The 27,843-nt window shown below is 50.3% G+C and overlaps 1 protein-coding gene and 1 long non-coding RNA gene across 2 annotated transcripts; one reads left to right on the top strand and one right to left on the bottom strand.

Moving 5' to 3' along the window:
• Positions 1-158: 158 nt before the first annotated feature.
• Endou (endonuclease, poly(U) specific) lies at positions 159-16,843 on the bottom strand. The gene is made up of 10 exons (XM_021632815.2): positions 16,672-16,843; positions 12,145-12,267; positions 8,347-8,409; positions 7,738-7,875; positions 7,128-7,299; positions 6,339-6,538; positions 3,561-3,674; positions 2,833-2,939; positions 2,049-2,191; positions 159-1,278 (listed from the first exon to the last, which is right to left on the bottom strand). Exons 1-10 carry the CDS (start codon positions 16,724-16,726, stop codon positions 1,158-1,160), a joined length of 1,236 nt encoding a protein of 411 aa, XP_021488490.1. The 5' UTR covers positions 16,727-16,843; the 3' UTR covers positions 159-1,157.
• LOC132655755 (uncharacterized) lies at positions 14,551-22,354 on the top strand. The gene is made up of 6 exons (XR_009593563.1): positions 14,551-14,743; positions 15,563-15,662; positions 17,322-17,575; positions 18,042-19,527; positions 19,945-20,045; positions 20,372-22,354. It is a non-coding gene; the product is annotated as an uncharacterized LOC132655755 (long non-coding RNA).
• The last annotated feature ends 5,489 nt before the right edge of the window (positions 22,355-27,843 follow it).

The following is a 27,843-nucleotide window of genomic DNA, read 5'->3' as shown; positions in this document are numbered from 1 at the left end:
TGTTACAGTTGCACTGGGAAGAATTCTTTTCTTCCTTTTGGTGGCGTAATGACCCTCACAGGCTTCAGCCAGACCCCACATTCTGTGAGCCAGGCTGCAAGGACCCCCAGTCCTGCTCCAGTCAAGGCCGACATATACAAGGATGAGACGCATTTCGGGATTTCTCCAGTGGCTTTAATTTGAAACTTGATGCTTCTAAGCTGTGGTACAAGCCTGGCTCTGCAGGGCCACATCTGGCTCCTGAGCATCAGGAGGGAATAAATACGTCACTGGGGTTGAAACAGGAATCTGGGGTCCCTTTTCTCCCAGCCTAGAGTGTTTCAAATTATGGCAGCTGGATAAACATTAATATAATTGTCTGTGACACCAAGCTATAGATTCTTTTCTTCTTTTGATGTTCAATCTTCCCCCTTACAAGGGGAATTCGTTCAAAACAAAACAAAACACTATGTGGGATCAAAATACGGGCGTGTAACTGCACTAAACATCTGTAATCAGGGAAACTTCTAGAAGCAGATGCTGAGTTGGACACACAGGCATTTAGGACTGAGGAGTCCGCCTGCCCTAGCCCTCTCACTGCCCCAACCCACAACTCTGCACTGGCATGGGGCTGATTCCCTGAGATTCGCCTGCTTGGTGCTTAGGGGCCCAGCACAAGGCTGAGATGCAGCTGCAGAGCTATGTGCAGTGACAGCCATTTGGTAATCCCGAATTTCTACTACCTGTTCTTCCTACAAACACCTGAAGACCCCTTCACAGTCACAGTTCTGAGAGCATTACCCCCTCCCCAAGCTCCAAGGAGGAAAAGGGGAAGACCCTTCCCCTTCACATTAGGGGCAAGTGTGAGGCCAAGGAATTGCTCATGGCCTCACTGTACCATAGAGCTCTTGAGGGCTGCTACCCTCTCTAGGCAGAGAGAGCTCAATTTCCTAGTTCATGTTGCCAAAATACAAGAAGACAAAGTTTGGCTGATTTTCTGCCTTCTCTAATTGCATCTTCTTTTCTCTCCCATGTGGGCATTTCTAGAGTTGAGGTTCCTTTCATAAAACTGAGCTTTGGGGTTCCTCCCAGATCCTCCCTCCCCTCCCCAGTAAAGAGCAAATAGCACCGGGACCCTTCTTGGCTCTCTGCCCTCGTACCCCATCTGGCTGCAAGCTCTAGTGGGTAGAGGACACCACATAGGCTGTGGCAATGTACTTCTTGCCATTTCCGTAGGTGGTCTTATCCCAGGTGTAGGTCTGGATGGCCAAAGGATAGCCACCCAGGCTTAAGTGGCACCTGGAGGAGAAGATCATGAATCGAATCAGCAGAGCCCACAACTTCACCCACCCCTGTTTCAGATGGGAGAGACCTAGTCATCTCTCGCAGAAGGGCCCCGGCCTCCCAGACAGAGGTGCCTGCATTCCAAAGCCTCTACTCCAGCTCCCTGTGTGCAGCGAGCTTTCCAAACCTGGACCTCGGTGTCTCTCTGCCTAGGAGACCATGCTCCTCGTCCTTTCCAGAGAAATACTCTCAACTCCTCAAGCTGAACACTTCAGAAATTGGCTGTTCGCTCTCTGCTTCGGAAGTAATAGGACCAGAGCTAGGCACTGTGGCACATGTCAAGAGGCTGTGAGGCAAGAGAATCTGTAACCCCAACTACACGGTGAGAAAAAGCCCCTCTAAATAAAAACAGAAAGTATTGGGACCCAAAACACATTCTCAAGTGACAGAGGCCAGTTATTATCAACTGTTCTCTTTGGGACTCTGTGGCTCTCTCACGTGCCTCATGTGCCAATCAGGGAGCCTCGGGGATGCAGGACAATTGCACTGCTGCCTTCTTGGTGGATTACAATCCGGATGTTTCACTTGAGGAGGAAGGAAGGGGGATGGTTCTGCTGCCAGAGGAAGACTGGCAGCCACCACTCTAAGCTAACTCCTTACTAACATTGTTGAAGGTAAGAACAATGGTCTCTCCAACTGCCCCAACCACTATGCAGCTATCCTGGATGACAGTGGTTGGAGAACCCCCCTTCTGCCCTAGTCCCATGGCCACCCCCAATACTCACTTTTTGCCTGGCCTGGTGATGAAGCACAGAGAGTAGAGGGCAAACTCGAACTCAGGGCTGCTGCCAATGAAAACGGAGCCCACTTCCTTGTAGTAGCCATCCCAGTTGAACTGCATGGCTAGGACATCGGGGTAGGAATCCCACTGCGGAGGAAAGGTCAGCAGAGGTCACGAGATCGAGCCAGGCACCAACAGTCAGCTAGTGTTTATGGGGCGCCATGAGAAGCCTTCTGGAGACACTGGCTTCTTTAAACAGACAGAAGGGACAGTCTACCGTGCAAAGTGCCCAACTCCCACTCAGACCCGCTGTCTGCAGCTACCAGTGGCAAGGAGGTCAGAGTAATGTCCACAAGATCAAGGCAGAGTGCAAGAACACAGCTGTTCACTCTGGCCCTCCAGATGCCAGAGGCCTTTGCTGCCCCAAATCGTTTCCTGGTGTAGGACAGCAAAGGTTCCTAATGCAACATGTGGAGTTCAGCTCAGCTAGCCAGGCCAACGAATGCCTCTAAGGACATTCAGGCAGGGGTAGATGCACGCCTTTGTTCTCCAGTCTAAGCGTTGGCCCTTGGCCTTGGCCTCCCACCGGGGTGTGGTGCCCTCTACCTCCTGTCCCTGGCAGTTTTGGAGGCTTCACTGCTGGGAGTGGGGTGGAAATCTGCCCTCTAGCAGATGAGGACGGGGTATCCACAGTCCCTGTTGGGTGGTTGTGAGGGCCAGAGTGAGAAGCAAGTCTGATTGCTTGGAAGGCAGAGGCAGAGCAGGAAGTGTGGGCCCCAAGGACTCACAGGCCCATCGTAGTTGTGGCTGTAGTAATCAAGAAGACCCTTCTTCTCCTGCAGGTAGAAGCGGATCCAGTTATGGAAGCCAACGACCTTGCCCTTTTTCACTTCGCCTGTAATAAAGAGTCAAGGCAGGTGGTCTGGGCTCCCTTCCCGGCCCTCCCCCGCCAGCCCCCTTTCTACCAGTCCACGCCAAGCCCGTCTCCCATCCCCAGGCTCTGACTTCTAGAATACTCAGCTGAGTATTTAGCTGACTATTCTTACTTAACCCCTTGCCTGACGCCCTGGGATGCTTGTCTTCTGTTTTTTGGCTCAAGCCTCGGGAGATTCCTTCCTCCTAGACAATCCACTGCTCTATTTCCACAGGATCAAGCCGGGCTCTCAGGGGACTTTGAGGGATGAAGGGACACAGTAGCCTTTATAGGAAGCCCCTAACCGAGCAATGGGAGCAGAGACCTGCTCAGAGGCAGACATGCCAGCAAATGCTTGCTCATCCTAGGTGGCACCCTGGGCACTCCGGGACTACTGTTCTTTCCCTCCTAAGGTATTCCAGAGCGACTGTCGTTCCTCAGCATGATTTCGCAGATGCCTTCATAATTGGCCTGGGAGTCCTTCGCTGCCAGGTGGCTTCCCTGCCTGTTAACCGACGCTCAGGACTGTCCAGCCCCTGAGCAGAAACATTCTCCTTCACCTTTGTCCCTCATACTCCCCTCAGCCAAGCAGAGAGAGCCTACCTGAGAAGACGTGTTCAAAGCCACTCGAATCCCTTTCTCCATTGCCCCTTGAGTAGAGCCCAAACCACATGTTCTCCAAGTCGTCCACGAACTCTTGTTCAGAGCTGTAGCGGTCTGTGGAGAGAAAAACAGAGGACTCTGTGGGAAGGAAGTGGCTCAGGTTCTGGGGAGCAAGAAAGGGTACCTGCTCCAGCACATCAGGAGAGATGAGAGTTCAACAAATGCTACCAGACGTTTATTCTACATGGTCGATGGACTGAGGAGTAGTGCACACACGTGTATGCTTGTGCACGCACACAGACACACGTACAGAGACATACACACACATACATGCACACACACAGACACACAGACACACACACACACTAACTACTTTTGGGCTCGGGGCACGAGAACTGATGGATTACAGTGATGTTTATGAGATGAGAAGACCAGGGGAGGAACAGGTCTGGGGATGAGGCGGGAACAGTGAGTTCTCCTCACAGTGTTATGTAAACAACAGATAGCCAAGTGGAGCTGTTGAAGGGGCCACTGGGGAAGGTCAGAGCTGAAGTTTTAAATCAGGGACTTCCAGAATTATGTGGAGGATACAGACCAGATACCAGGAATATTCTCTCCTTTCAAGGGCTTGAAACAATGTTGGAAAACAAGACTGACTACACATGAAGCAACAGAGCAGTTCCACAGACCAAATAGTTACCCTTATTAGTACTTGCTGGGTGTCCCCTTTCGATGCTCTGTAAGCATCAGTTTTCAGAGACCTTATGTCACAGATAAGACTCCAGAGGTAACAAGGGAATGGGGCAGGTGCGTGGCCTGCCACGTGCTGCCCAAACTACATCCCTGCTTCCACATAATTTATATTGAATAGAAGTGTAGGTGACTTCACAGTCTGAAGTTTAGGAAATCAAATATTAAGTGCTGGCATGTAAGAAGGGCCAGGGAGGAGCTGGAGAGATGGCTCAGAGATTAAGAACACTGGCTGCTTTTCCAGAGCTCCTGAGTTCAATTCCCAGCAACCACATGGGGGCTCACAACCATCTATAGTGAGATCTGATGCCCTCTTCTGGCCTGCAGGTGTACACGCAGATAGAGCACTCATATGGAAAATAAATAAATATTTAAAAAAAAAAAAAAGAAGAGCCAGAGAAAACTTTAGAGGTAGATTCTATAATAAAACACTCTTGATAATCCTTGAATCCGAAGCTGAGTCACCTCCCAAAGTTCTCCTCTCTAGATATCATTAACACACACACTAGAGATTATGGAATGTTTGTTTGTTTGTTTCTTAGTTTGGGCAGGGAGTCTAAGACAGTTTCTCTGTGTAGACCTGGCTGTCCTGAAACTCACTCTTTAGACCAGGCTGACCTCTAACTCACAGAGATCCACATGCCTCTGCCTCCTGAGTGCTGGAATCGAAGTTGCATGCCACCACCAGCTGAGATTGTTTTTAATATCTAAAATTTTGGAGCCTCCCTTAAACTATAACACCAGAATCACAACCAAGAGTTCAAACCAAGCCTGTCTGGTTGAGTTTCGGGCCATATTCTAATCGCTTAAACTCCGAAGGGATGCTGGAATGAGCCATTGGGGACTAGGATTCCTACGTAGCAGGATAAGGGGGATCTGGGGTGAGAGAGGGAGGGTGATTGCTGGGAAGCCTGCTCTGTGTGTTGGAAGGCTGCTTCTGGCTGCTTCTGGCTCCTTAGCTCTTCCGGCCTGGCTAAACTTCTATTTCTCTTGCTGAAAGAGTGGTTCTCAACCTGTGGGTCATGATCCCTTTGGCAAACCATTATCTCCAAAATTACTTACATTAAGATTCATATAAGTAGCAAAATTACAATTACAAAGTAGCAATGAAAGTAATTTTGACAACATGTGAACTGTATTAAAAGATCGCAGCTCTAATGAAGGTTGAGAAATGCAAACACAGGCTGTTCGCATGTGTTTACCAGAAAGCAGGCACCAGGGGGCGTCACAGGATTGCGTGTATCTTCCAGACTCCCTCACGCGCTCCGCCTCTTAACAACAGAGTTGGTAACTATTGTTTTCTAAGGTTGCAGACAGAAAGTACCAGGTTCGCCTGGACACAGTCCCCAGGGCCAGCAAGGGAGACTTACACAGATCCGCCTCTGAGACAGAGTCCAGCTTGCCAGAGTTCAGGAAAGGAATCCAGAGGAAACTAACAAACAGGACCCAGAGCCAAGAAGTCCTGTAGCCGAAACCTTTTTTGGTCTGATTTGCACGTATCTGTATCTGGAGGTGGTCCAGCCAGACCACTTGCTGATAGAATGTGCTCCCTGAGCCTTTGCTGGCTCTCTGTTGCTGTCCAGGCAAAGGAGGCATTGGGAACTCCACTTCCCCAAAAGCACAGCTTTGATGTGATTCTGGCTCAGGGTGGGAGTAGAGTTGGGGTTGGGGGGCCCTTGCTCCATTCAGAAGGTAGGGAACTCACAAGATAAATGACATTCAGTCAAAAGGTGGGATGACCCAAGCAAGCTAGCAAGCCAGAAGGTCATTCTGTTCCTGCTAAGGCCCCCAATCTCTGTGGCGTCCTTCTAGCCTTGTCTCTGGTCCCTTCTAGCTGTTACTAGCCTCCACACAGTACTTCCTGCTCCATTACCAGCTCTCACACCCTGCCCTCACACACACACACACACACACACACACACACACACACACACACATACACACATACACGGAGACCTCAGCAAGCATCTGGCTCTCTTGAAGACACCCCACCCCCCACAGCTTGTGCAGCAGGGAAGGCTCACTCACTTTGGTGATGGAGAAAGCCATAAAGCTCCTTCATGACAGCCGTCTTCATGACTTCCCTGAGGAAGATATCCTGCTCCTCCATCTGTTGAGCACTGAAGTGCTCCCCAAGGCCCGTGGCCCGCTGATAATTGTTGAGTAGATTGATAAAGGCTGCATAGGTGGGCTTGGAGAACAGTTTCTCATTGACGTAAGTGAAGAGCCTGGGGCAAGTGGATGGAGACCATTAAAAGGCCTGAAATGGCTGAAACTCTCCCCAAAACCTTCCAGACAGGCCAGGGGCGCACATAGAGATGGGTTCAGGAGTAAAAGACAAAATGAGGTGGGGTTTTTTTTGCGGGGGATACTGTTTTTTATTGTTGTTTGGGTTTGGGGTTTTTTTGGTTTTTGTTTGTTTTGCTTCTCTCGTTGGTTGGTTTGGTTTTTCAAGACAGTTTCTCTGCGTAGCCCTGGCTGTCCTGGAATTCATTCTGTAGACCAGGTTGGCCTCGAACTCACAGAAAACCGCCTGCCTGTGCCTCCCAAGTGTTGGGATTAAAGGCGTGCACCAACAGTGCCCCACTAAAGTGCTTTTGAAGGCCAACTGTGAGGTCTGTTTTCTTCTACCTCACCTCCTGGAAAGCCAGCCACAGAAATCTCCCAGCTATACACCCACCTAACCTAACTCTGGATGTCAGTTTTTCCCCTCTCCCTTTGAGCTTGCTTGATTTGAGGAGCAGAGGTCTGAGGCATCCACAGAATGAGAGTGGGGAAGAACAGGGTGAGGGGTTGGAAGGAATGAGGGGCACTCACGGCTCCGGGCATCGATCCACTTGGTTTCCTGTCTCTGACTGGGAGATGTGGTTTTGACTGTTGATGACAATGTCTTTCTTCTGGGCTTTATTGATATCCACCCTGTAGATCGTCTCAGAGATACTCTGAAGTTCCTCCTTGGTTACGGCGTCACTGCTGTGGGAGAAGCCCTCTGAGAGGAATTGGAAGAGGGATGGTCTGAGAGCCAGAGGGAGGTGGGTGCCACCTGTCTGAAGATCAGTAGCATCTCCCTCTTGGCCCCTCTGGAAGCTTGGTCTGGTGAGGGGGACACCACCCAATACTCTGCAGTTAGAGTGCCAGACAGTAGAAGACCGTCCGGATAGGCACATGGCATTGCCACAGAATGTGCACTTAATGTCCACATCACCCTTTTTGTACCAAAGGCGGGCGTGAGGATGCCCTAGAGGGCTTATAGAATAGTGAACCTAGTCTAGAGTTTCTGGGCAGCAGGCCTGGGCCAAGGCCTAGGGTTCCTTGCCTCTCCTAAGGATTCCCAGACACTGCTAATGTTGCTAATCCAAGGGCCACACGGGGAGAGCTTCCAGAGAGTTCCCGAGTGTCCGGGGCTGTGCTGACGGAGCAGACTGACCGTGGTCTCCACACACACTGTCAAAATCCTCACAGCAGTCCCCAAACTCTTGGCAGCGGTCATTGCAGTGGCAAGCGAGGTGCTTGTCATAGTCTTCCCGGCAGCGGCCCTGGCAGGAGCTTGGCGCAGAGTACAGATCTAAGAGAACAGGGGAGGGGTGTGTGTGTATGTCCATCTGTCTGTCTGTCTGTCTGTCTGTCCCTGGCAACCTCTAGAGGGTGTGCTAGGAGCCTAAAGACCAGCCCATCTACCCACTCTCTTAGCTGGGCTCCTTGCTAAAGGTCTCCTGGAAAAAAACCACCACAACAAAACAAGCTCAGTTCCCTGCACACCCTGCACTCAGGAAGTCCTTTGCTTTCTGATGCTGGACTCAACTCCCTGACCTGTTGTTTTTATAATCTCCCCACTCTAAAAATAAAATCTCTTTCATTCCCCTCCCCAGGCCTCAGATGTTTTCCTGGCCACCCCTCCCCCTGGCTGCTTGGATCACACCACTGGATCCCCTCAGCAGATCCAGCCTCGTTCTTCCGGCTTAGGTCTGGCTTGCCTCTGGTGTAGCGCGCCCTCCCCTTGTCACCCTGTGGTGTCCCATCTGGGCTTCAGGCTTACGGCTGGCTGGTGTCTCATCCTCTAGGTCCAGGAACGCCTTTGGCTCTGGGGGGCCTTCCTCAGCTGTAATGTAGGAAAATAAAGTCACCCAAATCCTGGGATTTTCCTCAAGCTTATACCGGGTTCTGTGCTCCCAGCCTCAAGGCATGTGGTATGTGGACAAATCCCTGACACTGAAGGCTGAGGACTGAAGATGAAAGGAGGGCTTTCCAAGGTCAGATTATGGAAAATTTAGGGAAAACTAACAAACATAATTTCCCCAGGTGACAAGTTTCCTACCATTCTGATGTTTGGTGCCCACTGTGCTCAAAAGAACTAAAAGAGGAAGAAGAGAAAAATGAAGAAGAAAAGGAGGAGGAGAAGAAAAAGGAGGAAGAGGAGGGTGAGGAGGATGAAGAAGAGGAGGAAGAGGAGAATGAAGAGGAAAAGGAAGAGGAGGATGAGGAGGACAAAGGAGAAGGAGGAAGAGAAGGAAAGGGAGGGGGAAGAGGAGGATGAGTAGGATGAAGAGGAGAAGGAAGAGGAGAAGGAGGAGAGGAAGAAGAGGAGGAGGAGGAGGAGGAGGAGGAGGAGGAGGAGGTGGGGGAGTCCCTTCTAGATTGAAAGCCAATTTGAGTTACTACATATGAATAGAGTATTTTAGCATTCTCCAAATGACAAGACTCCTCAGTTCAGAACATCCTGTTCCTATTAAAAGAGTTGAGGGGAGCCACCTCTCCCTGAGGGGCTGGGCAGGTGTTAAGTATTTTGAAGCACTGTTAAAATCTGTTCAAAATCACGATGATGGTAGGGATACCATTCATCTGTAAACACTCCTTCTGATGTTTTCCTGTAAATCGATGGGGGTGGGGCAGTTTGAGCCCCTAACTGGCAGCTACTGGACTCTCTTGCTGCCTTAGATGCCTAAGACAGCTAGCCGTAGCAGCCACACTAGCCATGTGCCAGCTCCAGTGCCTGGCAATCGCTTACTTCGGGACCTGAAGCCACAGTCCCTGGCACAGCCCTCTCAAAGAGTTTACCACACTGTGTGCAAACACAAGCTTCTGAGAGCCCTGGCTGACAGAGGCAGAGCATTCCCCACTGCTGGCCCGACCCAGCTTAACTGTGGGTCCCAGCCTCATATGGGGTCATAGAACTGAACGTGAGGTCATGAAGAATTGGCCAACAGCAACGTGTTTCAGAACGGGCCATGGACGAAAATGAAACCCCAAATCAAAGATGTAATGAATCTGAGGCGTTTCCTGGCAGGAGTCGAGCATGTGTCATGTGACCTCACCGCATGTTTTGGTTCTTAACATACAACATGCACTGCACATGTGGTCACACAAGGCCAGCAAGTCAGCTCTGGCCCAGGACTGCAGTGTGGCCTAGGATTTGCAGGGTCTTTTGTTTGGTTGTTTTTCTTTTTTTTTATATGTTGTGTGAGATGGCCTCTCAGGTAACCCAGGCTGGCTTTGAACTCACTATGTAGCTGAGGATAGCCTTGAACTCCTAGGCCTACTACTTCCACTCTCCAAGTGTCAGGGGTTCCATATACTCAGCTGTAACAGTAAATGTTTGATATGTTTCATATAGCTACGGGCCCAAAGTCTCATGAAAGTCTCTCAGGCATAAAGTAGTGCCAAGTGGAAAAGTTTGAGACCCACCAGGAAAGTCACTGTTTCGGTGATTCTGAGTCTGTTGGTGAGCTTGCTGGGCAGCTCTGCACTGTCACCATCAGGGCCACAAGTCAGGTTATTCACTCACATGAGACATATCCAGTTGCCTGGTACCAGGCTGTGCTCTAAGCATTGGCAATCTGAAAGCTTCTTAGCTGAATCCTACGCTGCCTAGACTTTGGTGAGCTGAGACTTTCAACCAGCTCAAGACATTTTCCATGGAAAGAAAAGCTCTGAGCTGCGAATCAGGAGCAGGGGGCCGCAGTGGTGCTCAGGCTGGCTTTGCCTCCGTCTTCAAAGGCTGGCATGATGGCTCAAGGTGAACAGATCTTTCCTCGACTGCCGAGAGAGAGCCCAGGCCCAGCAGGAGCAGCTGGACTCTGAATGTGCCAGCTAGCTCTGGGCCTGGGCCTCTGCTAGTGGATCTATAGGTGGATTTTGTGTAAACTGAAGAAAGTTTTGTGTGAGTGGAAACGTGGCAGCACCCTGCTGGGTCAGCAGATGACACCTTTGAGCAAATTAAGAAAAGGCATTCTGCCAGGCGGTGGTGGCACACGCCTTTAGTCCCAGCACTCAGGAGGAAGAGACAGGACCTCCAGGTTTGAGGCCAGCCTGGTCTACAGAGTGAGTTCTGGGATAGCCAAGGCTACAAGAAACCCGTACCAAAGCAAAACAAAACAAAAGAGAAGTGGGGGGCATTCCTTCCTCTTAGACCTGGATCTTCACTAGCGCTCACACCTCCTGAGAAGGATGCACACTGGGCTTTGCTCTAGCTCAGCCAGGTGGCCTCATGCAGTTCACAACCTGTATAACCACATACGCTGGTCCCATCCCTACGGCTGTGCTCTCCACCTCCTGCAACTGTGCTTTCCTGGGAGTCGGGAGCATGGCTTGCCAAGGAAGCCAGAAAGGCTTCCTGTCACAACAGCAGATGATCTTTCTACCAGGGAGTGTGCAACACCAGGAGCGTCTAAACAAAGGCCTATTCAAGCGTGACTTTTCAAGGGCTGGAGAGGTGGCACAACCGTTAAGAGCAGTTGCGCTTCCAGAGGAAGTTGGGTCCCCAGCACACAGGTCAGTTTGCAACTGCCCATAACTCCAGTTTTAGGGGAGCCAACACCTTTCTCTGACCTTCTCAGCCACACAATTGCAAAAAAAAAAACAAAAAAAAAAATTTAAGAAATGATCTGTCAAAAAGTATTCACTTAGCGGGGCCTGGGTATAAAAGTCTGTAATCCTAGCTACTTGGCAGGCTGCAGCAGGAAGGTCACAAGTTCAAGGCCAGCCTGTGCTACATAGTGAGCTCAAGGCTGACCTTGGAAACCCAGTTATAGCCTGTCTCAAAATAAACAGTTGAAAATGAGCTGAGAATACAGCTCAGTGGAAGAGTGCCGTCCTCGTACATCTGAGACCTGTGGTTCAGTCTCCAGTACAGAGCGGAGGAATTTGTGCTGGGAGAGAATTAAGTGGGCTTTTGGGGAAAGGCGTGTTGTTGTTTGTTTGGTTATCATTGTTGTTTTAAGACAGATTCTCACTATGTAGTCCCTGGCTGTCCTGGAACTCACTATGTATATACAACAAGCCAGCTTCCAACTCACACCTGCCTCTGCCTCCCAGAGTGCTGAGATTTAAGGGTGTGTACCACTACACCCAGCGTGGGAAAGGCAGCTTCAAGCGGTGGCTTCCCCGGAGAAGCATGGTCTCTGCTGATGACGTCACGGAGGCCATGCCTTCATGCCTTCTTCCCCGAGTCGTGCAGACTGTGAACGCTGCCTGCCACTATGTGTGTGCTTTCCAGCGTGACTAACGGGGAACCTCAAATAGACCCAAGTAGAATTTTGTTTCTCCTTTTTTTGGAATAAGGTACTTAAGCTTTCAAGATCTTGTTAATCCTGACAGTTCCCACAGATTGCCCAGGTCAATAGCATCTGCCCTACTTTAGTTTAAGAACTTCTTAGAAAACCGGGAGGAGTGATGGCTACATCCCTGACCCTTGTCCCTGTCCTCCGCATTCTCTCTGGGGTCCTGGAACCCTCTCCTCCGTCTCCAGCCTTGCTCTGGCCTTGCGGACGCCAGCTCGGACTTGCGCACAGACTGGCCCGCTGTGTCTCCAGACCCTTCCTCTCACGAGGTGCCTCACCAGCGCACAGATGCTCGTAGTCGGCACAGCAATCGTCGTGGTAGGGGCACCGACGGTCGCACTGGCAGGCAGCGTCGCGGTTAAAGTTCTCGTTGCAGCGAGATGCGCACGATTCCAGGTTTCCTGCGACAATCAAGATCAGCAGTTTAGTGCTTCGGGGACCCCAAGCTTTTCCTAAACTGCCCCTGCAGGAGGGCTCAGGGAAGGGATAGCAGAGGCCAACGCTGCCTACAGGACAAGCATGCTCACAGCTTCCTGACTCAATGTAGGCCTTCCCTATCTCTACTCTTAGTCTGCCAGGCATGCCCCGGGCTCAGACCACCAACCAGGGCCTCGCACTCTGGTGCCTGTTTGCGGGACCTGTGACAGAAACAGGCAGCGTGTGAGCAGTAAGAAGATCGCCACAGACTTGACGCCGACGGCCTGGCTGGAGTATACAGCTACTGCCCAGCCACAGATTATGTTCTCCCAAAAGGCTGAAGAAAGAGGTGGGTGGCCAGGACAAGGTTCGCTGTCCTGTCCTGTAGATGAAGGACAGTCACTGCAGTGGCATCAGTGACTCCTGACACCTCTTGAGCCCACCCCTCGCTCTACTCCTACCCCCTTTCTGTTCTTTGTTCTCTCCTCCTTGACCCTTTCTCGTACTCTATTTCCCCATGTCACGTCTCTGCTCTTTCCAGCCTCTGGAATGCATTCTGTGCTTGGGTGGGGAATGAGGCCGATGTGGGTGAGAACTGGGCTTTGGGACAGGATTCTGTTATGCAACCACAGACCACATCCCTCGCTCTAGACAAACCATTTACAGAAGCAAAGCTTTTGGTCACAAGAGGCATATGAGCAGAACCTTGTTTTGTTTTGTTTGTTTTGTTTTGTTTTTCAAGACAGGGTTTCTCCGTGTAGCCCTGGCAGTCCTGGAACTCGCTCTGTAGACCAGGCTGGCCTCAAACTCAGGGATCCATCTGCCTCTGCCTCCACAGTCTAGGATTAAAGGTGTTTGCCAGCACACCTGGCAATGAGCAGAACTTGTGCAAAGAGCAGTACAAACACATTCCCACTCCAAAAGAGAAACTGGGTCCCACTATCCCTACCACAGCAAATGCTGGGCAGACAGTGGGAGAAGGGTCTCTCTACTCTTGAACTAGGGCTGTTTTTGTGATGCCTCCTGAGGCCTGGGTGTCAAGAACACTGGGCTTGTAGGTCAGGGTGAGGTCTGTGCAGAATGTCAGGGTCAGACTCAGAAGCCGGGCACGTGTTTGTAATGCCAGGACTTGTGAGATAAAAGCCTGGGCTGCATCCGATTTTGTCTCAAAAGAAGAAAAGAAAACAAACAACAAACAAAAAAACAGCCACAGGAATCAGAACTGCCATGAACATCTGTATTGGGCCAATGAGAAAATACAAACCTAACTTAGACCAGGGCTGAAGCTGTCCTTGAATTTAGAGCTACAGCAAAGAGGAGCTTGCACTAAATTGATTGCTAAAGTAACACTTTTGTATTGACATTTGGGTAAGGACTGAAGTAAGATTAAACTTGACATTCAGGGCTGAGCATGTACCAGGACTAGAAGGGGAGAAGAATGTTCTGAGTAAGGTTAGCTTTGGTGTTGCGTTTATATCATGCCTAACAAGGGGTACACAGCAGAGCAGGGCTGGATTCTGGGACCCAGCTGCCTGGGTTGAAATCCTGGTTATTATGCTTTTCAGCTGTGTGATCCTGAGCATGTTATTTAACTTTCTGTGTCTCTGTTTTCCTTATCTGTAAAAATAGGAAAAATTTAGAGTCTGTCTCGTAGAATATGTATACGAAGTAAATGAGCTGGCAAAGGGCTTCCTTGTGGTGTGTGACACAGACTAGAGCCATTTCGGTATTTGTTACATAAATAAACAATGGCACATTCCACATCCTTATCATCACAGACGGCAAACGTCCAGACTGGCTGCAGCAATCATCCCTGGTCAGGGAACCTGCCCACAGACTGCATTGCCTGACCTTCTCCCTTCCCCATTTCAGCTGGGCCATGCTGTGAAGTGGGTGGTTAGCACATGTGTGCTGGGATGGTTTCCCAGCTGACTTCATCGTCATTATGAGCCTCTTCTTTGCATCAGAGAGGTGTCAGGTCAAGGTTAAACCAGATCCTGAGGCCATTGCATATTGCGGGCTCAGCCTCCAAAGTATTCAAGAAGAAAGGGCATCACTGCTACTGTTCTATCCAAGCACACAGGGAACCCTTCGTGAATCTTAAGTCATCTCAGTTGGCACCTGAACGCTAAGGTCTTAACAAAAAGTGTTCAGTACAGGAGGAAGGCTGGTCAGCTGCTTGCCCCAGCAGCCTGGCAGAACACCAGAGTCCTGAGGGAGTGAATGCAAGCTTGTGAGGGCCCTGCTCTTAATGGGCCACCGAGGCCGGTCCAAGGATGGAATCCTCCCTGTTCTAGGGCTGGCAGGAGTTGAGAAGGGCAAGTGAAAAGCTGGCTGTGGGGTTCAGGAGAGCTCTCCCACCGGCCCATGCTGTGCGGATCTGTCATCCCTGCCTCAGCGCTTTGTCCCCAGTAAGAACCTGATGCCAACACGTCTCACAGGCAACCGTTTTTCTTCAAGGTAAACTTGGGTCATGGGGGCAGGGGAGGAAGGGGTTTTTCCTTATAGGAACCTCAGCGTGTTGTACTGGGGACACCAGATGACCCCTCATTATGACCCCAGGTCCTCCACCCAGTGCCTTCCTTTGTCACAAAGCTTTCGTGTAAGCCTCACTCACCAAGCTGGGGCCCACATCACTACTCCTCTGCCCCATCTCCAATTCTCCTCTGCTCTTACTCATTTTGTCTCCCTCTCTGCCTTGGGTTTGCCTTACACTTCCCACCCAAAGCTCTGACTCCCTCCCCTGTGAAAAGCGACATTTCTCTGCATCCCTCAGACCTTAGCATGCTACAGCCTATGAGCCCTCTCCCCACTGGCCTTCAGGACAGGTTGGTACCAAACCTGGGTGAGCACAGTGTCCTCACCTGTCAGACCTCAGACCCTTTGACCACTGAGGCATCCCCACATGCTTGTCTCTCAGGGAAACCCAGACGTTATTTTCATGGAAACCTAGTGAACCAAAACCCTTCATCTCCAAGACCAACTTCCTGCCCCTGTTCATTTGAAACAGCGCGGTCCTTGGAAGAAGATCCCTGGCTTGTAGACCGTGGCCTGTGCCATGACTCCCGGCATGGCCCACACTTTGGTATCCAAGTCCGAAGATGCTGGATGCTCACTCCTGCCTTCTGGTGTCTCTCCACCCTACCCTCACTTCCAATCCACCTCACAGCAGAAGCTAACCAACACTTTCACCCCTGGTAGCCCAGGGCCGCCTGCGCCTCTGAAACCACTATGGCCATGACCTTAGAAACCTCCTGTAAGACCAGATCTCTCCCACAGAATCCTCTCCTGGGGCTGGCAGAACCCACACCCTCTGAGCATCCTTCTACACTATAGAGTCCCACAGGCCCTCTTCATCCCTCCAAGGAGCAGACTTGCGGTAAGATCCCGGGCCTACCCTTCTCTTTCCTCTTCTCCCATTCCAGACCCAGGACCCAGGCAGAGCTGAGTCCTCAAAGAGGCGTATACAGCGTTGAGGACCACGGAATGGCTCTTTGTCCTCCATGCCTTATCTATGTGGGAATCCCACTGGGGTCTCCCTGTACACAGCCTGATGACGAAGGATACTAAAAGTCAGTTCCTTGGTAGAAATATTTATGCTTCAACTCTGACAAGTTCCAACGGGCTGGGCCCTCACTTGGTCCTCTGCTTTTAACTTATCAGATCCTTTCACCAGTCAGAGGCAAGAACAGCCTGGGAGGGTGGAGCCGTAGGAACTCTGGCGCTCCTGGGGCAGAGAAGGATACTGCCCACACCCCTCAGCTCAGCCCCCTCCCTTGGCCAGCCCCTGCACCCCACTAATCACTAACTGACACAGCAGCATCGTTTTGCACAGTTACTGAATAGGATAGTGTTACTTTCCTTTTTCCAGCACCTCCTCCTTCCCACACTGCCTGCCAGAGCAGGGCCCATCCCTTCTCTACTGTCTGGCTCCCCTAACCTGAGGTAAAAACCCATTTCTCTAACCCTTGTGTAGCCCGGCAGGGCTCACCTCTGAGTCAGGGGCTTTGGTTTCCTCCTGAGCCCATCCATCCCCTAATGCCCACCTCACCAGGCAGCCAAGGGTGACCAAGGGCAACCAGGTAACCCCAACTCAGGGACCTCCTTCCCTTTTACACCATGCGGCGGCCCCAGGAAAACAAAGCCTTGGCCAAGTATGGAGTCAGTTTATTCCAGTGATGTTGGAGCTGACCCCCCCCCCCAAGACTTGAGCTTGGCAATTCCTCCACAATCACTAGCCAACTTCAGAGACTGATCCTGTAACCTCAAGCAAGGACAGGCCAAAGTGGTCCACTGGGTTGGACAGCATTTATCCTCTGTCAAGTGCACCAGCCCTCTGTTCTTTAGGCAATTCACCCTCCTCCCATGCCCAACAGAGCGTGACTTACCAGCCCAGGCCAGGCCACAGAGCATGGCCACTATAAGAGGGACACAAGCCTTCATGATGCCAGCTGCAGCTGAACGGCCGTTGGACTTGCCACTACAATCAGGGTGAATGTCACAATGCTCAGAGGAGCCAAATTCCCCAGGAAGATCCTTTTAAAGACCTCAGGACTTGTGGATCTGGTGTGTCTAGATCCTTCCAGGAAGGAGGGGGGAGGGATGAATCGCAGGTGGATAGGAGGTGGGGCCCCGCAACTGTTTGAAGCCAGAGAGAAAAGGTGACTAAGCAGGCAGGTAGTGCCAGATGTTCAAAACAGGTAATGCTTGCTATTTGTAGCTAGAAAATAGGCCACACCAGCAGACGCAGCAAGATGGACCTAGTTTGGCAGGTTCTTTATTCAAGTTAGGGACACTGATGTGCTCATCTCTGGGTGATCTAATCTAAACTCCCACCTAACTCCAGTCACAGACCTGGCCTGCTGGGGACTGTAGATTCAGATTCAGATTCGTTGGGGTTCTAAGAACAGGTTACACGGTCCCGCTTCTCCTACAGTGTAGAAATCCCTTCCATGGTCCTAATGCTTGCTGGACTTTCACTGGAATGCCTTCCCTCCTGGGCAGATTCCCTCCCTGACATGCTCTTCAACTCCCTCAGATCTCATTCCCCACCTCTAGGACTTTACAACCTAAGATGTGCTGGTATAGATAAAGACAGATAAGGATACAAGGATACGTGGTGGAGAAGACATCACATCACTAAGCAAGCACTCTTCAGCTCATTCATGCAGAAGTGACTTGTGGAGGAATCTGGATCCTGTGCTGGCTATGACAACATGACACAAGCTAAGGCCATCTGGGAAGAAGGAATCTTGGAAACCCATAGGATTGGCCTATAGGCAAATTGGCACAGTAATTTCCTGTTTGATGATTGATGTGGGAGGGCCCATCCCACTGTGGGCAGGGGCATCCTGGGGCAGGTGGTTCTGGGTTGTATAAGAAAGCAGGCTGAAGCCAGATGGTGGTGGTGCACACCTTTAATTTCAGCTCTCAGGAGGCAAAGGCAGGCAGGTCTCTGTGAGTTTGAGTCTAACTTGGTCTACAAAGCAAGTCCAGGACAGCCAAGGCTGCACAAAGAAACCCTGTCTTGATACAACAAAACAAAAAGAAAGAAAGCCTTTCCCCTTGATGTTGCTTTTTGTTGTGTTTTCTCATAGCAATAGAAACCTTAACTGAGACAGGTACCCATAGACTCATGTATCCCCAGCAGGTTTCTCTATCTGCTGGCCCATCTAAAGGGAACCCCCACTGCCCCTCATCCTCATCTCTCCTTCAGCCAAATGCTCACATAGGCTTCCATCTTGACAATTCTTTCCAGGGAGCCACCGTGGAAACTCCAGAAGGCTGAGACCTGAGTGGGGCAGGAATGAAGAGAGATGTGTGATGAAGGGTGAAGGGAAAGACTGTCAACAGATATGATGAAATGGGTGGGGTGTGGCCTTTGCGGTGGTGTGGAAGAAGGGAAAGGCTGAGGCTGCCAGGGCCGGGGCCAGGCAGCTTCCAGAGATGTGGAAAGAGGGTATTCTGTCAGGGTATTTATTAACCTGCCACTTTATGCTAAGTGCTATGTTGTAACTGGGTTTAGGCCTTTAAAATATTCTCTCTCTGTGTGTGTATGTGTGTGTTGTGTGTGTCTATAGCTCTACATATCTATCTACTTATCTACATATCTATCATCTCTATATCTATCTATCTCTATCTGTCCATCTATATCTGCCTTTCTTGTCTGTCTGTCTGTGTCTCTCTGTCTCTCTCTCTCTGTGCGTATGTTTTTGTGTATGAGTACAGGCACATGCATGCCACAGTACATGTGTGGAATCATAGGACAACCCGTGTGTTGTCTGTCATTTAAGACAAGGGCTCTGTGTCTCCCACTGCGCTCATCAGACTCACTGACCTGGGAGCTTCCACGGATTCCCCTGTCTTCACCACCTCCCGTACCCACAAAGGAGTTCTGGAATTGCAAACTCAGCTCTACCGTGTCTGGCCTTGACACAGATTTTGAGGATCCAAACTCTGATTCTCGTGTTTTCACAGAAAGCTATCTCCCCGGTCCCTGGGCCCTTCCCGAAACCACTGACTTCTTGCTGGTAAAGAGTACACATGATCCAGCAGGGGGCCACTCATCTCTGGGCTCACTGGGAACCAGGACTTGGCAGGACCAGAGAGCTGAGAGAGAGAAACTGGCCTCAGGAATATAAAAAGGGACCCATGCCTCCAGGCCAGCCTACTCCACCATGCTGGTCCTGTGAAACCACGACCAAATAACGTCAACAGGGAGCAGAGCGTGCAAGGACTTTCATCTGTCCCAGCCCCAGGAGGTCTGGATTACATTTCCAAGGGGAGAGGGTGCAGACTCAGCTTCCAAAGGGACCCCAACACATAAAGACGCTGGACCTCCAGGCTGTGGCCTGTGAGTGCTGTCCTGACCCTAGGAAGAAGGCCCAGCACAGCCCTCCACATCTGATCTCACTAAGGCTTACCACCGGCCACATGTGGGTTTTGCAGTTTGAATGTTCTGCAGCACACACCACTTTCCAAGCTTTCTCCTTTGAAGTCTGGGGCAGTCTGACTTTCAGCTTCACAATTTGTTCCTGCCTGGGCCCGCTCTTCTCAGAGTCCCAGGCCTGGAGATGGTTCAGCCAGCCACACCCACGGTGACCTCTGCCTAGAATGCCCTCTTCTCACTGGCTGTCCATCCATCAGTCATCCTCAAGATTCCAGGAACCCCTCCTGCTGTAGACTCTCTTCTAGATATGATCTTGTGCCTCCAACACACCACACTCACCTCTCGATGGCACCAGGTAACCTCTGCCCTCCCATTTAATCTTTTACCCATCAGCCTGTTTCTGTAGCTCATCTCTGAAATCCCTTGAGTTGGGGATCCCAAGTTGTCCCGTTGGCTGCTTGGTACAGCCATCCCACACATGTTAGAGAACAGTCAATATGTGTCCAGGAATTACCATGAATGCACAAGGGAACTGGGCAGCCTTCCACCTTGTTTCTTCTCACTAAGGCCTAGAAGGAAGGTTTTAGCAAAACAGAGGCAGCAGATGAATTATCCTGTGCTGTGAAGACTACAGAGTTGGCACCAAAGGGAACTGGGTAGGATTCATGCTGAGGTTGTGTTTTTGTAAAAAAGAACAAAACTGTTTTAGCTATTGTGTGAATGATTGTATCGTTTTTCTTATTGGGGTAAATGTGTGTGTGTGTTGACACAGGGTCTCCTGTAGCTCAGGCTGAACTTGACCTCACTATGAAGCCAAGGATGACCTTGAATTCCTTATCCTCCATCTCCAAGGGCTGGGAGCTGGAATTACAGGTGAGAGGCTCCTGGTACATGTATTTGTGGCCAATGGAAATTGTAGGTGGAACCTAAACCCTCAAGCCCCCTGCGATGGCAGGGTTCTGGTTTTTGCGAAGGGCCCACGCTTTGGAAGTTTACGTGTGTTGACATAGAGGCAGTGCAGCTTTGTCTGTGGGACAGAGCCCAGTGCACAGTGGCTGGGGCACTGTCTGCAGAAGGGATTCAGCGCGTTCTCAGCACCGCGGCTAGTGCTCCCAAGGTGGCTGTGGTCCAAGAAGCAAGCCTGGCCCCTCCACCTTGTCCAGAGCTCAGATGGCTAACTCCTTCATTCACTTCCTTAGGACGCCACACACCACTGGGCCGGCTCCAAAGGCTGAAGCAATGGAAGTCCACACCCTCTCCGACTTCCAGCCTCCAAGCTCTTTTCTAAGCCACACATAGCAAGCTTAAATCCCAGCACTCTGGAGGCTGAGGCAAGGACATGAAAGTATCAAGATGAATGTTTGTTAAACATTTCATAGTGAAACCTGGTCTCAAAACAACAAGAACAACAACAACAAAAATTAGACTTCTTTGTAAATGTACCCAGTGTCTGGAGCTTTGCCACAGCAACACCAAACTAACTCACACACCACTAGTAAGTTAGTTTTGGCGCTAGAACTTCAAGGAGCAGCCAAAACGGGGATAGACAGAACCCAGGATTCCAGCAGCTTCTGAATTTGTGACGTAACTTCCTTTTTTTTTTTTTCCTGGACCCCAGGGTAATGACTTGCCCACTTGAAACACTTGCAGAATGGTAGGCAAAAGTGCCAATGACTGTCTTATACACCTCAACAGTGATGGTGAAGCAAAATTACTATGGCAGGTCCTCCACCCACTTTGAAAAGCGCCTAAGCTCAGCACACACTCAAAGACGTGGATGGGACTGGCAGAGATAAGGAGCCTGGAGGAGACAGCAAGGCGGCGAGCAAACGTGAGACAAGGAGAGAAAGAGACCAGCCCTAGGCTGACCGAGCCAGGTGCTCACACCTTACCAGCTTCTTGCCCCGGGTGTGTTGCCATAGTCAAACTGCTCTGGCTTCTCAAGGGTGATGACAGGACACAGCACTGCCAGGAGCAGTTCCTGATCCATATGTGAAAATCTACTGTCAAAATTACCATGATTATTATGCCAGGGAGTCAGGTTATGAGGAGTTCCCCCTTTCTCAAGCATCCCTTCGTTTCTTCATGCACTGAGCAGATTAGTAATGTCGCTGTGCCAGACACGTTGGCACAGGAGATACAAGGTGTGTTAGCCAGAGTCTGGGAGATAGGAGACATTGGGATAATTATATTTAAAGTTTTGGTTTGGGCCACTGGGTCCTAGAGACCAGCTCCAGCATGCAAGGTAAACCACAGGGCCACAGCGTCGGGGTGCTGACCAGCTGGTGGCTGGTGTTTCTCTCTATACTTTAACTCTTAATCATTCAAGCTGGTAGCCTTGTTGTTCTCTATACACACTTTTACTCTTAAACTTCCAGGCTGAGTCGCCTTGCTATTTGGGGCTCTCTCTATATACAGTTTAATTCTATATGTACAGTTTAACTCCCAGGGGCCGCTGGTCACAAGAGCCTCTAAAGGAAAAGACAGCAGAGGGTCTTAATCAGTCAAGCCAGGTGGCTCCTCTAACTCGGAGCGCAAGCAGCAGCAGCCCTGACAGTTTCTTGAGGTAAATACAAGGGCTGTAAGAAGAAAAAGCTTAGTTCTTTTTAACTTAATAGCTCAGCAGTGAACAGTGGCTTACTGGAAGGTAGAGTCCCAGCTAAGAAGGCCGATAAAACGCTCCAGACTGCTTATCACTTACTAAACTCAATAACTTAGAAACATGCAAAATTATACAGCTTTGGAGACAAAGCAGGCAGATATTTATAAACAAAAGGCATATGCACACATACAGTCAATAGACAGTACGAGGGCGCTCCCAAAGACACCATCCATTCACACATATATAAACATAAATGTACACAAACACAGTATAGACAGACAGACAGACACATTTTCGGATGAAGTGGGTGGCCTCAACATGCTTAAGGGTTTTTATACTCTCTAGTACAAAGGTTCTCAATGTATGGAAAAATTACATCATTCAAAAATAGATACAATCGTTACATCAAAAAGGGAGTTACGGCAGGACTGTTGATCCTAGTATCTAATTAGAGAAGTTTAAAGCAGTCGTGTTTTAAATATGCTCATTAGAAATTCAAAGCATAAGTTTTATCTTTTTATTTCAAATGTCCATTGTGTATTCACAGCAAGTTTTTTAATGTCAAGGTTTTGTGGGTTTTTTTTTGTTTTTTTTTAAGAAACAGGTGTTTGTCTTGTCTTACATAGCTAACCATTTATTTTTTGTTTCTATATTCATATGGTCTTTCTTATAACATGGGCCTCTTTCCTGGTTTAAACCTAGAATGAATGTAAAACAAGCACTTGACATATGGAGGTTCATAGAGCTCCCAGCAGTCTTAGTGACACTGCAGGAGCGTTTCAAAATTACTTGAATCAAGTCAGAAATTCTTTAGAATCATCGTCAGGGGTTATGAAACCATCAAATTTGTTTAAACAGCTCTATGGAGGTACATCTTCAAGATAATCTGCAGGAAATCTGCCCAACAGAGTGAAGCCATGAGCAGTGAGGGTCTCTGCCATGCCTGGTATATGAGACACACATGGAAAGGCAGTATGGGAACAATAAGCAGTCTTGAGGTGAAATCCTTGGGGCCTTGCCTACATCAGGAATACACCCATTCATCAGTCGAGAAAGGAAAAAAAAAAAAAAAGAGGGCTGCCTCCAGGAAACTCACTCGCTTGCTTCTGCCAATCCAGTGTGCAATTGCTCCCAGCAACCAGGACACAATACTAAGACACTGACCCTCAGGCTGCCTCTGCCACCCCAGCTCTGCCGTTCACCATCCTGTGCAACTCCCATGACCCCTCAGTCCTCGGTTTCCCCTGCCAATGCAAAAGGGAGTAAGCAAGGGATCCTAACAAGGCTGCCAGGAGGACTGAGTGACTCAGTACTTGAACCTGCAGAACCGTGCCTAGCACGTGACAAAACTGGGAAAGCGTTTTTTTAAAAACTGAAGTAGGGGCTGGGGCTGTCACTGTCTGTGGGTAAGTGAGTCCCTGCATCCCTTCCGCACCCTCACAGAAACCTGGCGCAGCAGTGAGTGGTCTGTATGCCCAACACTCTAGAAGCAGAGGCAGGAGGATCAGAGGTTCCTAGTGGGAGTGGGGGCTGGGGGAAGAGAAGATAATGGAGTGACTACTATAAAAATACCGTGTGTGTGTGTGTGTGTGTGTGTATGTGTGTATGTGTGTGTGTGTGTGTGTGTGTGTGTGTGTATGTGTGGTGTGTATGGAAATGCCATCATAAACCAATTGTTATGTATAACTAATGTATGTTCAGAAAAAAAGTTTTTTTTGTTTTGTTTTTAAAGTGCTTAGCTGGGCACTGTGGCACACGCCTGTAATCCCAGCACTCAGGGATGCAGAGGCAGGTAGATCTCTGTGAGTTTGAGGTCAGCCTGGTCTACAAATTGAGTCCAGGACAGCCAGGTCTACACAGAGAAACTCTGTCTCAAAGAAAAAAAGAAAAAAAACAGCAGTGCTTACTGTTCTTGCAAATACCTGGGCTTGGTTCCTGGCATTCAACTGGCAGCTCACAGCTGCCTGTAACTCACTCCAGTTCCAAGGGATCTGACTCTTCCAAGGGAACTCTTCTGAGTTCCTCTATGCACATAAAACTCACAGAAGTGTACATATACACAAATAACAAACACACCAGCGCACAAGGAAGGCAGTCTTTAAAAGAAGTTTGAAATTATCCTTAGTGACATACCAAGTTCAAGGTCAACCTAGAATATAGGAGACCTACTTTCAAGTGAGGGGAGGCTCAATGACTAGAAAAAGCCTCTGGGGGAGAGAGAGAGAGATATTTAAAATGGAGACTCAAAGCATATTATGTCTTAAAAATAACTGTAAATTTTAAATGTGGAGATGAAGACTGTCAGTGTTTTGGTTTTGGGGTCCACTGGCCCGTCAATGAGCCACACTGCCTAACTCACTGGTTAGAGCCCGCCTTCTGAGGTGCAGCCTGCGGCCTTTGCATGCTCCCTGGGAGGCTGACGTCCCTAACACTGCTGAGGCACACCATTAGCTGCAGTCACCTGCAGCTGATTGCTGTGAAGAGAAGACACAGGGCGCCTTCCCACCCACCTGCTCTCCTTGCAGGACACTGGGTACATCTCAGACTCCCTGGCAGAGCTGAGAGAGGCGGGCTCTGCTTGGCCCTCTGGCTCCTGTCCTGCAACTCCCCAGAGCTGCTGCGACACTCCATCTCCCCAGGCAACACCCTGGGCCTTGTCCCAGGCACTCCTCTACTGCTATCGCCTGGGAGCAATTCTGTTTGTCCCCTTCTAGTGAACACTAGAAATGTTCATTAGCAGGTCACTAGGTTACACATGCACAGAAGGCTTTCTCTAGACAGCCCAGACTCCGAGGAGGGAAAGGTAAGCAGTCACCCACCCAAGCGGTGGGCAGACGTAGGAGAGGACACTCCCTAAGGAACAGCAAACGTTTCAGGCTCCTTAAAAACTTGTCTTGCAGGGGACAAAAACTTTGTTCATCAGTACCCACCCCCCGGTTTTGTTTTGTTGGGGTTTTTTTGTTTGTTTGGTTGGTTGATTGATTTTGGTTTTGGTTTTTTGAGACAGGGTTTCTCTGTATAGCCCTGGCTGTCCTGGAGCTCACTCTGTAGACCAGGCCAGCCTCGAATTCACGGAGATCCACCTGCCTCTGCCATCCTGAGTGCTGGGATTACTGATGTGTGCCACCACACCCATCCAAAACCATGTCACTTTTAAATTAGCACATCCTATGAGGATGTGAGGCTGAGCTCGGACCTGTCAGATTAAGGTACAGGACCCCTGTGTGGGAATAAACGCTACCACTCGGCATGCTTGACCTGGGACTATGCAGCTTTTCGTGCAAGTATACGGTTTTTCACATGCTTTGGATTGTGTGGTTACTGTTCTGAGACCCTCCCACCCATTCATTTCCAACACCATGATCCAAGGGCTGCATGGCCAGCCCTCATCCGCACAGCCACCAGGATTCATTGTTCTCAGCACAACCAGCTCAAACTCTTAAGCTTTCTTCCTGCATCCAGCAGGGGTGCGTGCATGCGTGCGTGCGTGCGTGCGTGTTCAAAGGTCCCTCTGTGTTCCATTCACCCCTTCTACCCCATCAGTGCTCCTTCTCCAGGAAGTCCCCTCAGGCCTGAGAGAGAGACTGCTCCTGAGCAGCCGCGTCAGCATAGTCCAGCTTCATCACTAGTAAGAGGGGCACAACTACCTGCCCTGGGCCATAAGGCCCTTCATCCTGAGGTGTCAGCAAGCTAGGCTACAGCTCATGGGGAGGGTCCAGGATGGGAAGAGAGATCCCCACATCAATGGGCATAAGTAGACAGGCCTGGGCGAGCAGGCCCACGGCCTAGCAGACACGTGAGAAGATCAATTCTTTGTCTATGGACATGTGGAAGGGAGGAATTGTGAATAAGAAGACCAGGGCTGGCTCCAGCCGCTGACAGCCGTACCTGTCAGAAGCTCAGGCAGCTCACACCAGGGATGAACTGGGAGCTCCCTCAGCAAGAGACAGCGCTCTGCAAGCTGATGAGCCGGGCCCTGTGAGCATGTGACTCAGTGTGAGAGCAGTTCTCTGGCCTTCCGGTGAGAGGTGAGACTGGGCAGGCCTTCACAACCCTCTGAACTTGACCCTCTGCTGTCTGTCTTCTCATGGTTTTGAATGGTTCATTCCAGAAAGCTTAGGGCAGCTGTTCTCATTCACAGAGCCCTCACTCTCTGTTTGGAAATCAGATGCTGCCAGGCAGGAGCAAGGACCCCACGCCTGGGCTCTTCCTACAGGAGAAGAAAATGGGGTTCGGGGAGGTGACATGGCTGTTACTTACACAGTTATTTCGCCCAGCCACCCTGTCATTAAGCCGTTAGGTGACCTTAGGCAAATATCTCTGTCCCTCAGTTCCTGACTGTGAAACAGGGTGAAAAATAGCCTGCAGTTCCTATTCTGTCGTGAGGATAAAAATAAGGTCGTAGATGTGAAAGTGTGACAAAGAGAGAGCAGAGGCAGTATTCAAATCTCAGACTATTATTATCCTGACAAATCTCATGAATAACAGCAACATCAGAACGTCTACTTTTTGCTACTGGTGAAGAAGAGTGGTCTCTGGGTCAGGGCTGTTGGGGACACAAAGCTGAGAAGCCTGTGAAAACCTGCTCCCACCCAGCTGAGTTCTGAGCAGGTCTCAAGTTTGTGTTGATTTTCCTGAAGTGGGCAATAAGGCTTGAAGGACTGGGGAGGGCTGGCTCCAACTTCTCCTCAGGCGCTGATCACTGCTGGAGGCATAACTTTCCCTAGTGAAGCCCAAGCCTGGCCCAGCCTGTGGCTGTAGCCCTTACAGGGACCGCAAGGGGAAGGAGGGCCCTTCCATTCTGCTTTTCCTCACAAGACACACACACACACACACACACACACACACAGAGGAGAGGAGAGAAATGAGAGAGAGAAAGGAGAGAGACAAAGAACTACTCTATCTCTCTAGGTAACAAGGTTTTTTGTTTTGGTTTGTTTTGGTTTTCTGTTTTTCTGAGACAGGGTTTCTCTGTGGAGCCCTGGCTCTCCTGGAACTCACTCTATAGACCAGGCTGGCCTCGAACTCATATCTGCCTGCCTTTGCCTTCCAAGTGTTGGGATTAAAGGTGCAAGCAACCAAGTTTTCTAAAGGCTAGATGTCAGGTTCCCTCGCTTGTTCGGTCTCTTAGGAGGCCTGTAATCTTTGCCTCCTATTTTGGCCTCAGAAGCATCCATCACCACCCACATATACACACAGGCCTGGGCTGCTAGGGAGCAGGACAGGTTCCCCGCCCCCCGCTGAATGGCAGGAGACTGCCACTCCAAGGACTCTGTACTCTTCTCTGCCTCCTGTCCTCCCGTGGTGACCTGGCTTGGACATCGACTCCCCAAGTCCGTGTCCCCAACAACCAGGGCATTGCTCTCCTGCCAGAACCCCTCCCAACGGGCTCAGAGGTCCAGCCTGGAGCGGCTGGGAAGCTGCAGCCTGTCTAGTGAGCTGCAGACCCACAGGAGCCCTGAATGTTGGATCAGAAGTTAAGTGCGACCAGCGAGAAGAAATTAAAGCAAGTGAAGGACAGTCTGTCTCATCGCCGGGCTGGTGTGACCCTGGAGCCGGTGATGACAGCAAAGAACTGAGGGTGCCTGGCACTGCCTCAACTAAAACATTCACAGTGGTCTCAGAGGACAAGGAAGCTTTGGGGACTCCTGACTCACTGAGGCATGGGCCCGGATTCATGATTGCTCAGCTCTGCACTCTTCCGTCAGATCCTCCCTCCCTGCCCACAGGCGAGGGAACTGGTTTTGTCATTTCTGCCAGCTGACTCCATCCTGAGAGCTGTCTCAGACTCCACTCCGGGAGATGCAGCGTGTCTTCCAGGCCTCAGACATAGGACGGTGACAGATGACAAAGGCAAAGAATGCACACGGGTGTGCTCAGGCTTATTAGACCCGAGGTGTAACGTCCCTGTGATGCCCCCTTGCCAATGGCTTGGCTCTCTTCCTGGGAGCAGCTGACACAGGTCTCCATGGCCTAAGGCTGAGGAGTCGGGCAGCGTGGAAGCCGGGGAGAGGCGGAGCATGTCAAGTCTGAGCCTGGCAGCTGCACCTTCAGGACAAGTGCCTGCCA

This window comes from Meriones unguiculatus, chromosome 8 (assembly GCF_030254825.1).
Source record: "Meriones unguiculatus strain TT.TT164.6M chromosome 8, Bangor_MerUng_6.1, whole genome shotgun sequence".
In the NCBI taxonomy this organism is placed as follows: Eukaryota; Metazoa; Chordata; class Mammalia; order Rodentia; family Muridae; genus Meriones; species Meriones unguiculatus.
The sequence above is the reverse complement of the archived record's forward strand: the minus strand, read 5'-3'. Positions and strand labels throughout refer to the sequence as shown.